Source organism: Oncorhynchus mykiss, chromosome 10 (assembly GCF_013265735.2).
Source record: "Oncorhynchus mykiss isolate Arlee chromosome 10, USDA_OmykA_1.1, whole genome shotgun sequence".
Taxonomy (NCBI): Eukaryota; Metazoa; Chordata; class Actinopteri; order Salmoniformes; family Salmonidae; genus Oncorhynchus; species Oncorhynchus mykiss.
The window spans coordinates 35,521,970-35,536,565 of NC_048574.1; the positions used below are offsets into that span (position 1 = coordinate 35,521,970).

At 43.4% G+C, this 14,596-nt stretch overlaps 1 protein-coding gene, 1 non-coding gene and 1 pseudogene across 2 annotated transcripts; all 3 read right to left on the bottom strand.

Annotated features, from left to right (window-relative positions):
- Positions 1–6,061: 6,061 nt before the first annotated feature.
- On the bottom strand, positions 6,062–14,151 carry LOC110533741 (ribonucleotide reductase M1 polypeptide). Its single transcript, XM_021618232.2, has 18 exons — positions 13,979–14,151; positions 13,265–13,353; positions 12,976–13,153; positions 12,584–12,744; positions 12,447–12,486; positions 12,096–12,258; positions 11,789–11,930; positions 11,482–11,565; positions 11,103–11,264; positions 10,841–10,920; positions 10,547–10,748; positions 8,444–8,593; positions 8,098–8,319; positions 7,873–7,949; positions 7,600–7,735; positions 7,361–7,456; positions 7,014–7,202; positions 6,062–6,733 (listed from the first exon to the last, which is right to left on the bottom strand). The coding sequence occupies exons 1-18, from the start codon at positions 13,995–13,997 to the stop codon at positions 6,545–6,547; spliced, it is 2,379 nt and encodes a 792-aa protein (XP_021473907.1). The 5' UTR covers positions 13,998–14,151; the 3' UTR covers positions 6,062–6,544.
- LOC118937084 lies at positions 6,805–6,922 on the bottom strand (annotated as a pseudogene).
- On the bottom strand, positions 11,357–11,435 carry LOC118937077. The gene has a single exon (XR_005034473.1). It is a non-coding gene; the product is annotated as a small nucleolar RNA SNORD83 (small nucleolar RNA).
- Positions 14,152–14,596: the final 445 nt, after the last annotated feature.

Below are 14,596 nucleotides of genomic sequence, written 5' to 3' on the forward strand. Positions count from 1 at the left end.
GGCGCTTGGATTTCCACCGATTTAATGTGAGGTTACCTTCCCACTACGGACAACAATTACTGTCTGTCACTTTCACTAAAGAAACATTGGGAAACCTCAAGGTTAGTGTATTTGAAACAAACTTAGCAAAGAAAAGATGTGAAACAGATTGAAATATGATGTAAAATGTGTAAAGAAGTATGGTATGAATTTTGTAGTAGAATGTAAGTTAATTTAGTTTAATACTGCAATAATAAACTTAAATTGTAAAGCTTCTTTCATACATTATTTGCAGCTCAAAGTGCTTTACAATGAGACTACAAATGATTTAAAAATCAGTAAACAAAATACATAAAATGAAGGAAAAAAATGACAGGAATGAATATGAACAGATTTACTAGAATAGAAACCTATTATTACTGATGGTCTTGATAGTATCTTGCAATTTCATCTAGGAGTGGTCCTCATAGTAACATTACATTGTGTCTACTTATGTCTTCATAATGTTTATTCCTGTTAATTTCTCAGATTATAATGCTATTTTATCCTGTGTCATACCTTGACACTGCATGGTACTCACAAATTCCCTTCATGAATATCTTAATGTTCATCTGTAGACTACCCAGTGCAAACAAATGACTTAATAGTGATTTGTGTTTCGCAGTTTTATTATACATTTTTGTATTAATTAATGGTTTGGATTCAGAAATATCAAAGCAATGAACTCTGTGTCTCCTTGTGGTTTTAGCTAGAGCAGGAGATGGTGAACAAGAAGAGGCGTGGATCAGTGCCATCCAGGATGGGAACGTAATGATGGTGTGGCCTGCTGAAGCCTGGCGACGGCATCATCCATCAGCTGGAGGCCCTCAACCTGTCCATCCACCTGGGCAACAAGTTTGACTACTGCCAGATCCATGAGGCTCTACTGGTCGCCGTCAACACCAACCAGCCCTGTGTGGTGAAGAGGCTCCTCCACTGCCTGGACCAGGAGAAGAGCAACAAGATGGACGTGCAATCCTTCTCCCTGACCATCTTCGACCACTCCATTGACGACTTGCAGTTTGCCCCCGGCATGATCCCACTGACCCTGGCCTGTCAGAAGGACCTGTATGAGATTGTCACCATGCGGACCTAGAAGGGCCACGTCATCCCACGTTCACACAAGATCACCTGTGCCTGTAGAGTGCTGGAATGGGCGGCAGTATGACCTGATGAAGTTCTCCTTGTCTCAACACCTACCGTGGCATTGACAGTATGGCCTATCTGTCCATCACCTCATACAACGCCATGCTCAGTGCCTTCGGCCTCAGAAGGGAGATCCGTAAGCTTCCAAGAAGGAACCTGAGTTCAAGGTTAGATACTGTTTGTGCATATGCCCATATAGTCACTATGCACAAAGTATGTGGTGCATTACCCTGGAACTAATCTCTCTTGGACAGACTACGTAAAAATAAAGTATGCAAGATTTGAATTCTGGCTAAACCGATATTACCCTGGAACAGGAATACAACCATACTGGGCAATGAATGTTTTAATTGTAACTATAACTTGTTACCATACTATTACCATGTTGTTACCATTTTATTCCCTGCTGCCCTATATACATAGACATGGAATCACTGGCCACTTTAATAATGTTTACATACTGCTTTACTAATCTCATATGCCTTCGGAAAGTATTCAGACCCCTTGACTTTTTCCACATTTTGTTACGTTACAGCCTTATTCTAAAATTGATTTTTTTTTAATCCTCAGTAATCTACACACAATACCCCATAATGACAAAGTGAAAACAGGTTTTTAGAAATGTTTGCAAATGTATAAAAAAAATACCTTATTTACATAAATATTCAGACCCTTTACTATGAGACTCAAAATTGAGCTCAGGTGCATCCTGTTTTCATTGATCATCCTTGAGATGTTTCTACAACTTGATTGAAGTCCACCTGCAGTAAATGCAATTGATTGGACATGATTTGGAAAGGCACACACCTGTCTATATGGTTCCATGGTTGACAGTGCATGTTAGAGCAAAAACCAAGCAATGACGTTGAAGAAATTGTTCGTAGAGCTCCGAGACAGAATTGTGACGAGGCACAAATATGGGGAAGGGTACCAAAAAATGTCTGCAGCATTCAACGTCCCCAAGAACACAGTGGCCTCCTTCATCCTTAAATGGAAGAGAACTGGCCGCCCCAGCCAAACTGAGCAATCGGGGGAGAAGGGCCTTGTCAGGGAGGTGACCAAGAACCCGATGGTCACTCTGACATAGCTCTAGAGTTCCTCTGTGGAGATGGGAGAACCTTCCAGAAGGACAACCATCTCTGCAGCACTCCACCAATCAGGCCTTTATGGTAGAGTGGCCAGACGGAAGCCACTCCTCAGTAAAATGCACATGACAGCCCACTTGGAGTTTACCAAAAGGCACCTAAAGACTCTCAGACCATAAGAAACTAGATTCTCTTGTCTGATGAAACCAAGATGGAACTCTTTGGCCTGGAAACCTACCACCATCCCTAAGGTGAAGCATGGTGGTGGCAGCATCATGCTGTAGGGAAGTTTTTCAGTGGCAGGGACTGGGAGACTAGTCAGGATCGAAGCAAAGATGGATGGAGCAAAGTACAGAGAGATCCTTAATGAAAACCTGCTCCAGAGTGCTCAAGACCTCAGACTGGGGTGACGGTTCACCTTCCAGGGACAACGACCCTAAGCACACAGCCAAGACAATGCAGGAGTGGCTTTGGGACAAGTCTCTGAATGTCCTTGAGTGGCCCAGCCAGAGCCCGTACTTGCACTCGATCTAATATCTCTGGAAAGACCTGAAAATAGCTGCACAGCAATGCTCCCCATCCACCCTGACAGAGCTTGAGAAGATCCGCAGAGAAGAACGGGAGAAATTCCCCAAATACAGGTGTGCCAAGCTTGTAGCGTCATAGCCAACAAGACTCATGGCTGTAATCGCTGCCAAAGATGCTTTAACAAAGTACTGACTAAAGGGTCTGAATACTAATGTAAATGTGATTTCGGCTTAATTTTTTAGCAAATATATTTTTTAAACTGTTTTTGCTTTGTCATTATGGGTTATGGTGTGAAGATTGAGAAAAAAATACAATTTAATCAATTTTAGAATAAGGCCGTAACCAAACAAAATGTGGAAAAAGTCCAGGGGTCTGAATACTTTCCGAAGGCACTGTATATACTGTATTCTATGCTACTGTATATTGCTCGTCGTAATATTTATATTTCTTAATTCCATTTTTGTCACGCCCTGACCATAGAGAGCCCTCGGTTCTCTATGGTGCTTAGGTCAGCTCGTGACTGGGGGGGGGTATCTAGTTTATAGATTTCTAGGTTGGTGGTTTGTGTGGTTCCCAATTAGAGTCAGTTGGTAATCGGTGCCTCTAATTGGGGATCATATTTAGGTAGGCTTTTTCCCACCTGCATTTGTGGGAAATTGCTTTGTGTTTGTGCATGTGCACCACGTAGTCACGTTTAGTTGTTCGTTTATTGTTATATATATTTTTTAAAGTTTCTCTTTTAATTAAAAATGTGGAACTCAACATCCGCTGCACCTTGGTCCTGTTCTTACGACAGCCGTGACAATTTTACTTTTAGATATGTGTGTATTGTGAATTGTTAGATACTACTGTTGGAGCTAGGAACACAAGCATTTTGCTACACCCGCAATAACATCTGCATGTGACCAATATAATTTGATTTGATCTATTCTGTGCTGTTATGTGAAGTGTTATTAGGTTGTTTGTCTGAGTGGTTGTTTGTGTTATCTCTTGCATCCACGTCCAAGCTCAGATGTCCTGAAGTTCTGTAAAGGTGGTGATGTTGTGTGACTCTGCTTGGGTCTGTCTTGGGCCTGCAGATGTATGGCTCAGTTTTCTCAAGTATTTGTTCTTGGCTATGTTTATACTCCAGTGGAGGTTGCTGAGTAGAGAACGGCTCATAATAATGTCTGGAATGGAGTAAATGGAATGGCTAATGTTAAGGGCGCTGTACTGCAGCGCCAGCTGTGCCATCAGAGTCCCTGGGTTCGCGCCCAGGCTCTGTCGTAACCGGCCGCGACCGGGAGGTCCTTGGGGCGACGCACAATTGTCCTAGCGTCGTCCGGGTTAGTGAGGGATTGGTCGGTAGGGATCTCCTTGTCTCATCGCGCACCAGCGACTCCTGTGGCGGGCCGGGCGCAGTGCGCGCTAGCCAAGGTTGCCAGGTGCACGGTGTAGCCTCCAACACATTGGTGCGGCTGGCTTCCGGGTTGGATGCGCGCTGTGTTAAGAAGCAGTACGGCTGGTTGGGTTGTGTATCGGAGGACGCATGACATTCAGCCTTCGTCTCTCCCGAGCCCGTACGGGAGTTGTAGCAATGAGACAAGATAGTAGCTACTACAACAATTGGATACCACGAAATTGGGGAGAAAAAGGGGTAAAATAATTTTTTTATTTATTTTTTATTTTTTAAAACACATGGAAACAATGTATTTGATACCGTTCCACCTTTTCTGCTCCATTCATTACCACGAGCCCGTGCTCCCCAATTAAGGGGCCACCAGCCTCCTGTGACATATTCTACTGTATGTCTCTCAGGTGGGAAAGATACTTTAGATTTCAGTGATTTAGTTTCTTCTTCACTCGGCCTCCTATATGTGGTTCCTCATCACGTTGTTGGGAGAGTCCATCACCGTGGAGTTGTATAGAGACCAGTTTGCTTCGCACTGCTCATTCCACATGGTGTGGGTGGTCGATAGGTTAGTTTGTTGGTCTATAGAAATTAGTCTCTTCTCTCTATCTAGGTTCGTGTTCATATTCATGATAATTGGAATAGCTTTCCGCTGTGGTATCAATAACATATATGTTCCTTAAGTCACACAATCATATCTTGGAAGGGAAAGAAAATGTTGAAGTACACTACTACCTAGCTTCATTCTTGTTAGATCACTCATGATAATCATAATCCTCCCAACCCTAACTCCATTCCATAGGTTTAATGAGACTTTTCGTTTCCTGTTCTGGACCATGTTTGGGGTGGCAAACCAGGACTATATGGACATGTCCGAGTTTGTGGTGGCATGATCCTTTACGGCATCTTCAACTTCGTCATCGTGCTGCACAATATGCTCATTGCATCAATGATCACCAACTCCTGCCAGAAGATTGAGGCGAGATCAGATTAAACTCAAGAAACCTGGCTCTTAATTTGTCCACCTCAAGGGCAGGATAATGCCTTAGAATGGAAGAAACTGCTTCCCAATGTAGCAGATAAAAGTGTTTCAAAGCTCAAATTCTAGACCTTTGTGACACAAAGGTAAAGTTTAGGAGAGATTATAGGATGGGCCCTGACTGCTGCTTACCTGTCCCCTCTCAGGATGTCGCTGACCTTGAGTGGAAATTTGCCCGATCTAAGCTCTCGGAGTTACTTCAGAGGTCTCACCATGCCTGTCCCCTTTAACATCATTCCCTCCCCTAAGGCCTTTTTCTACCTCATACGGTAGGTTGTGTATGTGTGTCATACAGCCAACTTCCTCTACCAACAATAGAACAACCTCTATCTCAAAGGTCAGTTTCATCTCATATTTCATATTCCACCTTCTGTCCTCTAATTGGTGTGGGAACCTGTCTGGCTGGAGGGGAAGCAGGACCTTCTATTCCACCTTCTTCCCCATCATCTCGTTGGCGCTTACCTTTTTATATCTGACCCCAGGTTAAGGCTCTTCTATGGCCTTCATACTCAGACAGACCACCCATTGAGCATGTTTGGAAAGGTCTGGATGAACAGAGTGTGTTCCAGTTCTCGCCAATATCCAGCAACTTCATGCAGCCATTGAAGAGTGGGACAACATTCCACAGAACACAAACAGCCTGATCAACTCTATACGAAGATGCCACGCAGCACGAGGCAAATGGTCACACCAGACTGGTTTTCTGATCCACGCCTTTTGTTGAAGGTACAGTATATGTGATGAACAGATGCATATCTGTATTCCCAGTTGTGTTCAATCCACAAATTAGGGCCCAAGAAATGTATTTCAATTGACTGATTTTCTCATATGAACATTAACTCAGTAAACTTCAAATTGTTGCATGTTGCGTTTATATTTTTGTTCAGCATACAAAGCAATTTTATTTTCCCCACAGGTCAAATACAAAATACTTATAATATACACAAATTTTGTTTAAGTTCATTCAGCAAGTTATGAGATCCTTAGATTTACATATTAACAATGGAGTAGACAAAAAGTTTGGAAACTCAATCCTATACAAAACAAATCCACACAGACAGTGTAACTGTGAAAGATAAATAGAAAAGTTTACAGTTAATAATCTGGTATTAGCAGACAGCGCACACCTTGTACAGCACTATAGTTAGGCTACATTAGCATTCCCACAACAAACATAAAAGCCTGTTCTATTAAGAGTCTGATCTGACATCAGGGCAGATTACTGTATAATGTTACCTGACCTAAAGGCAATGACAGTGGGGTTCAAAGATCCTGAGGACTTCAGTGGTCCACTGCTATGGTTAATTAACTAAAGAGCGGGGAGGAGTGGGGTGCCGTCTAAGAGCCACACATCAGGCAGTCGTCGCGGTTCTCCAGGGAACACACCATAGCGGCTCTGTTGAGCTCCTTGATCGCCTCCAAGTTCTTAGCCGACTGAGACTCCTTCAGCTTCTCCTTGTTCAGGGTGAACTGGATGGGGTTGGCTGCAGGCTTGGTCCTCAGGTAGTACATGCCCGTCTTCAGACCCTGAGGAGCAGAAAAGAGGTTAGTGGTTTATTTCATATTTAGCACTACTTTGATCCTCATACGTTGCCTCCCTAGCCAATCACGCCAAGTTCCCATTGTTCTGGGTCCTCGGCGTAGACCTGTCACTCTCCGCCCCTCATGACACATGCTCGACACTTTCAGTCAGACTACAATGCTTCAAGGGGCAGCATCAGCCAGCCATTTTAACACCAGAGTTAAGGATGGCCCTGGGCTAAGAAAATGCAATCTTATAGAAACTTCAATAGGCAAGCTGACTCACCTGCTTCCAGCCGTAGAAGTGCATGCTGGTGAGCTTGCCATAGTTAGGCTCAGCGATGTGGATGTTGAGGGACTGGCTCTGGTCTATGAAGGCCCCGCGGTCAGCAGCCATCTTCAGAATAGTCTTCTGGGAGATCTCCCACACAGTCTTATACAGCTCCTTCAGGTCATCTGGGATCTCAGCAATGCCCTAAAGACAAGTAACAATAGAACGACGACAACTACTAAAAAAGGATAGCGCTTTTAAAATCTAACAAAAAAGTTAGACATGACCTTCACAAAATACAGTCAAAGGACATAATTGCACTCTGATTGGTCTTCATTGATTGTGATGGTCTGGGTTCTCACCTGGATGGATCCATTCTGACCAATCAGCTGGTTTTTCATCTCCTCATTCCACAGCCCTCTCTCTGTTAGGTCCTTCAACAGATGGGGATTCACAATCTGCAAGGAGCACAAAGAACATTAGTCCTCACATACACACAACTTTAGCTTTTTACACTCCCAAACTCAGAGCCTTCTAGTGTTTGAGTATGCTGTGTGTGCAGAAGTCTAACTGTCTATGGAACCCACAGAGTGGTACTGACCTGGAACTCTCCAGAGAGGACTCTGCGGGTGTAGATGTTGCTGGTGTAGGGCTCGATAGACTCATTGTTGCCCAGGATCTGGGCTGTAGAGGCCGTGGGCATGGGGGCCAGCAGCAGACTGTTCCTCACACCGTGCCTGGAGAGACGGCGCAGAAGGGTGAGTGATGTGGTGATGAAAAACACGACAACATTTAAATCCACTTGGTTGGTCATGTATGTGTTGAGACTAGTTGTAGTTGAGTTGGAAAATGGAGGACAAGGTTGAGAACTTACTTGGCAATCTTTTCCTTGAGAACTGTCCAGTCCCACAGGTCAGTTGGGGTTTTGTCCCACATGTTGTACTGAAGGATCTGGGGAAAATAACCATTTAAGCCTGAGACCCACACCAGAACATTCTCCTTAATCCAAAATTAACTATCGACAAGTTAGTTACCGTAAACAAAAACCCTACACAGGATATCTAACATCTCAGTTAGGTGTAAGGGTGGTGGTACTCACTCCTTTGCTGACAGGGGAGCCTGGGTAGGTCTGGTAGGCACCGAGCTCAGCAGCAAGCTCACAGCTGGACTCCAGGGCAGCGTAGTAGATGGTCTCAAAGATCTGAGTGTTGAGCTTCTGGGCCTCGGCACTCTCAAAGGGGAAACGCATCAGGATGAAAGCATCAGCAAGACCCTGCACACCGATACCAATGGGCCTGTGGCGCTTGTTGGAGTTCTCAGCCTGGTCAGAGAGGAGGCGAGGCATGGGACAATCAGTTACTGGTCCACATGAAGATATAACCTGTAGAATCATCAGTCTTGCTGATCATATTATTAGTATCACTAAGTTGAACGCTAGACATTACCTCGACCACAGGGTAGTAGTTGATCTCAATGATCTTGTTAAGGTTCCTGACGATGACCTTGGTGACATAGGCCAGCTTGCTGAAGTCAAATGTTCTCTCTGGGGTGACATACATGTTGAGGGCGATGGATGCCAGGTTACACACTGCCACCTGAGATTGGAAAATAGGAGCCAGATAGATTAGCGTCACACTTAGGCCATTTAAACATTCTTTGATGTGATCCAACATTTATTTTCAACAATATACAAATCAAAAGGATGCCATTCAAACAGCACTGTGATTATGTATGTATGTTATCAGAGCCATCATCCTTGGGTGATAGATACTGTAGTTGGTCATCTCTGCGTTGAGCGCTAATGCATATCTATGAGGTCATCCTGTGGCCAGAGTCAATAACACAATCTGAGGCTGGTCTCCGGTTGCGTCCAAAATGTCAACCTAATCTCTGTATAGTCCACTACCTTCAACCAGGGCCCCGATACAGGGAACAGGTATGGACTAGAGGTCGACCGATTAATCGGAATGGCCGAATAATTAGGGCCGATTTCAAGTTTTCATAACAATCGGAAATCGGTCATTTTGGTCGGTTTAACACCTTTATTTGAAATGTATTTAACTAGGCAAGTCAGTTAAACACATTCTTATTTTCAATGACGGCCTAGGAACGGTGGGTTAACTGCCTTGTTCAGGGGCAGAACGACAGATTTTTACCTCGTCAGCTCAGGGATTCAATCTTGCAACCTTACGGTTACCTAGTCCAACGCTCTAACCACCTGCCTCATGAGGAGCCCGCCTGTTACGCGAATGCAGTAAGAAGCCAAGGTAAGTTGCTAGCTAGCATTAAACTTAATCATAATCACTAGTTATAACTATACATGGTTGATGATATTACTAGTTTATCTAGCGTGTCCTGTATTGCATATAATCGATGCAGTGCGCATTTGCGAAAAATGACTGTCGTTGCTTCAACATGTACCTAACCATAAACACCCATGCCTTTCTTAAAATCAATACACAGAAGTATATATTTTTAAACCTGCATATTAGCTAAAAGAAATCCAGGTTAGCAGGCAATATTAACCAGGTGAAATTGTGTCACTTCTCTTGCGTTCATTGCACGCAGAGTCAGGGTATATGCAACAGTTTGGGCAGCCTGGCTCATTGCGAACTAATTTGCCAGAATTTTAAGTAATTATGACATAACATTTTAGGTTGTGCAATGTAACAGGAATATTTAGACTGATGGATGCCACCCGTTAGATAAAATACGTAAACGGCTCATAAGCATTCAAACAGCACTTTCGTGCGTTTTGCCAGCAGTGCTGCTGTTTATAACTTCAACCATATCAACTCCCGAGATTAGGCTGGTGTAACGATGTGATGTGAAATGGCTAGCTAGTTAGCGGGGTGCGCGCTAATAGCGTTTCAAACACCACTCACTCTGAGACTAGTTGTTCCCCTTGCTCTGCATGGGTAACGCTGCTTCGAGGGTGGCTGTTGTCATTGTGTTCCTGGTTTGAGCCCAGGTAGGAGCGAGGAGAGGTACGGAAGCTATACAGTTACACTGGCAATACTAAAGTGCTTATAAGAACATCCAAAGGTATATGAAATACAAATGGTAGAGAGAGAAATAGTCCTATAATTCCTATAACTACAACCTAAAACTTCTTACCTGGGAATATTGAAGACTCATGTTAAAAGGAACCACCAACTTTCATATGTTCTCATGTTCTGAGCAAGGAACTGAAACGTTAGCTTTCTTACATAGCACATATTGCACTTTTACTTTCTTCTCCAACACTTTGTTTTTGCATTATTTAAAACAAATTGAACATGTTTCATTATTTATTTGAGACTAAATTGATTTGATTGATGTATTATATTAAGTTAAAATAAGTGTTCATTCAGTATTGTTGTAATTACACAAATAAAAGTGAATTAATTTAAAAAATACGCCCGATTAATCGGTATCGGCGTTGAAAAATCATAATCGGTCAACCTCTAGTATGGACTTGATCAAAAGTAGTGCACCAAATATGGAATCGGGTGCAATTTCAGACAGCTTCAGTAGTTCAAACAGTTTAGGTAATCGATTGCCCTCACCTCATCATGGCTGGTGTACTCTACAATTTCGGTACAAAGGTTACTGGACTTAATGGTGCCCAGGTTCTGCTGATTGCTCTTCCTGTTGCAGGCGTCCTTGTAAAGCATATAGGGGGTGCCCGTCTCAGTCTGGGACTCAATAATGGCATGCCACACCTGCTGGGCCTTCACCACCCGCTTGACCCGACCCTCCTGCTCATACCTGACGACAGACAGAGACAGGCCCAGTGAGACATTGCACAGGGAGTAGACTGGTATGGAGCAGTTATACCAGGTCAGGAGCACCGGTCTTACATGGTATAGAGCTTCTCAAACTCCTCCCCCCAGCACTCGTCCAGTCCAGGGCAGTCACTGGGGCACATCAGGGACCAGTCCTGTGGGTATGATACACCAATGAGTACTGATATCTTTCAAGATATTCATCTAAACAGAACCACTCCTTATTCCCTTCTTTAATTCAACCTTGAAGAGCGATGTACAAAATATACTAGAGCTCGAATTTCATGAAATTCCATCTCTGGTTTGAATACTTCAGTTGATAAATGTTGCTGCATACCTGGTTGCTCTCCACTCTCTTCATAAAGAGGTCAGGGATCCACATGCCGTAGAACAGATCTCTGGCCCTCTGCTCTTCCTTCCCCGTGTTCTTCTTCAGATCCAAGAAGTCAAACACATCAAAGTGCCACGGCTCCAGGTACATGGCAAACGCACCAGGTCTCTGAGAAGGAGGGCAATGAGCGGGAGTTAAATGCCTGATGACGGTACAGTAAACACAGGCCAGAGTCTGAAAGACCGTATACATGTTCTCAGAGCCATCAGACTTGGGTGATAGATAGTGGGTCATCTCTGCGCAGAGCGCTAATGCATATCTATGAGGTCATCCTGTGGCCAGAGTCAATAACAAAACCCGTATTCAAATCTAAGTTCATTCTCACCTTGTTGCCTCCCTGGTCCACATAGCGTGCTGTGTTGTTGTACACTCGGAGCATGGGAACCAGCCCATTGGAATTACCATTTGTCTTAAAAACAAAAACAAAGAAGCCTCAGTAACTGAGTGACTCGCCAAGCATCAATGAAACACGAGTCATTTTTTCTCATGTACAAACTTTCCCCACAATCGGTCAGAGCCATCAATCACGCCAAGTACCCACTGTACTGGGTCCTCGGCGTAGACATAGCCCCATCACTCCACACCCCTCCTGACACTTAATCGGGCAGTCTTTTTATGAACGTGATCCTCACCCCAGCAATGTAGCTGCCCGTGGCTCTGATGCAGCTGACTGCCACTCCGATGCCCCCTGCTGATTTAGAGATTAGGGCACACTGCTTTAGGGTGTCGTAGATGCCCTCAATGCTGTCATCCTTCATGGCCAACAGGAAACAGCTGAAAAGTCAACAAGGACAACTAATTTAAAACCAATCAAGCGCTTTTCTGGTTTGCACTTAGAACTGTCAAAGAAGTCAGTATTTTCTGCAATTCAGTAATCATAGCCTGAGGAATGGCTTCTAGTAGAATGGCAAAAGTAGATCCAAAATATGAAGTGCTTACCTGGACAGTTGTGGGCGGTTGGTGCCAGCGTTGAAGAGTGTGGGCGAAGCGTGGGTGAACCACTTCTCTGACAGCAGGTTGTAAGTCTCGATGACAGCGTCAATGTCAGTCTGATGAATCCCAACTGCCACCCTCATGAGCATGTGTTGGGGTCGCTCGGCAACTACACAGAAACAGAACAGGTCAGCATGAGGGATGGAGCTCATCTGAACCACATAAAAAAAACAGCTCTGAAAATATGCGTGTTTGGCCAGGTGCCACTGGTGAGGAGCCCTAATCCAGTGCAGCATAGGTTCGTATCATGACAAGATGTCAATTCTTACAGGGACAGAATTTATGTAACCGGCTCACCTTTCCCATTAATCTTCAGAAGGTACGACCGCTCAAGTGTCTATGTAGAAAAACACAAAAAAGTGTTTACTTTCCTACCATTGCAGAATTTACTTTTAAATTATTATGGTTTATAAACCGTGTACTGTAAAAATGACCTTGAATCCAAAGAAGTTGTAGGAGAAGTCCCGGTCGAAGATGATTGCAGAGTTGAGGCGATCCTTGTTTTCTAGGACAATGTCAAGTGTCTCCTTGGCAACCATGGGAGAGTGGCATCTGTTTAGTGGGTTGACATAGTTGTAGAGATCCTCCACCACATCTAAAACAGCATTGACAGAAAAAATGAAGAGATTTCCAGATACCTTAGTTTCACACCCAGGGTTTAGAAATTACTTTTAGGTACCAATTTCTTCAGTTACCAGAAGTGCGATTGTCAGCTCACTGGCAAATTCGACATCCGTGCCACTGAATGAGTGGACAGGCTGAATCTTGGCTACTTTGAGTGAGCCTGATAATGGAGAAATATGCATAACTTGCAAGAGAGACTTACCACTGAACACCTTCTTGGTCTCCTTGTGCAGGTTGGAGACGGCGATGCGGGCAGCCAGGATGGCATAGTCGGGGTGTTTCGTTGTGAGGGTTGCAGCAATCTCTGCAGCCAGTGTGTCCAGCTCCACTGTAGTGACCCCACTGTACAGACCCTGGATTACCTTCATGGTGATCTGGGTCTAAACGTGGGACAATAGGCAGGGTAAAGGGTGCGTTAGAGGAACACAGCACACAGAAACACTAGAATTAACAAACAACGGAAATACAATGAACATAAAATATCGACTCACTGGATCTACAAAGTCAGAGTTGAGTCCATAGCACAGCTTCTGAATACGGGAAGTGATCTTGTCAAACATGACACGCTCTTCGCGCCCATCTGAAAATGATGTAATGACGGAAGTGTTAAACAGAAAATCAACAATAAAATATGTGCGCGCCATGGAAAAGGAATTTACAAGTTAATGTCAGTAATTGCCACAAAGCTTAAAAACTAAGTTAATTTAGTTATGTAATTGATGGGATAGTCACGGATACTAGCAAACGTCCTGTTGTGTAACCCAGAAAGCTGTTTTGGGGAAAAAAAGTATAATTTAAATACTTGAAAATGTTAACTAGCTATATGATTAATTGATGTGATAGTCACGGATACTTCCAATCAAATGCACTAGATAGAAGCACCTAACTGGCTAGCTAAACTACAAAACGTTGACAAATTTGGCGCCAAGTTTGACAAAAGGAACATTGCTGCAAGACTATCAATAACCTGTTTTGATCGTTCTTATTAAACGACACGACAGCGGTCCTTCTCTAGCTAGCTAACGCATTCAATAACATTAGTTACCTAAATTAGGCAAAGTCATCCAACGTGGTTAATGACAGTACAGTAGCCAACGATATAATAATACACGTTCAAAAGGTTGCTTGTAAGAAAAAAAGACAAGAGTCAGTCAAATTGCAAACTTAGCTAGCTTTTGCTATTATTCCTACTAGAAATGACCTACCTCGCTTTATCACATGCATGTTGACAAGGGTTGTTTTCTTTCCAGAGAAAGTGCGAAAAATAAGAATACTGATATATAGCTTAGAATGTACAGAGAGAGTCTCACGCTAACAGACGTCGAAGACTTCAAGTGCAGAAGATAAACCGCGAATAACTACTTCTTCTTCTATGAAGTTTAACAACGGTTGGCATCCAATTTGTTGCATTACCGCCACCTACTAGATTGGAGTACAACTTCCTTATACTTTGCTTGAAAAATAAAAATAAATACCCTACCATCTAACACTACACTCACTAATTTCAAAATGATATAAAAATCAAATTAACACCACCCTACTCCACTAATTAAATGTATGTATTCCTACCTCATGCAATCATCCTGAAAGGATGGGACATTACCACTTAACACACCCTGTAACTCTTCTGATGTCAAATCTCACACACCCAAATACCTCTTTGCAGCTCAATTTTCTGTGACTTACGTTCCATCCCTGCTGTACAATTGATAACATTGCTATAAATGCTAAAAATCCAATCTTACTGAAACTTATATCACTTTTTGGCCTATCCCTCTGTACTGGTATATCTCTACTACTCTCACCGCTCCTCCCCCTTAACC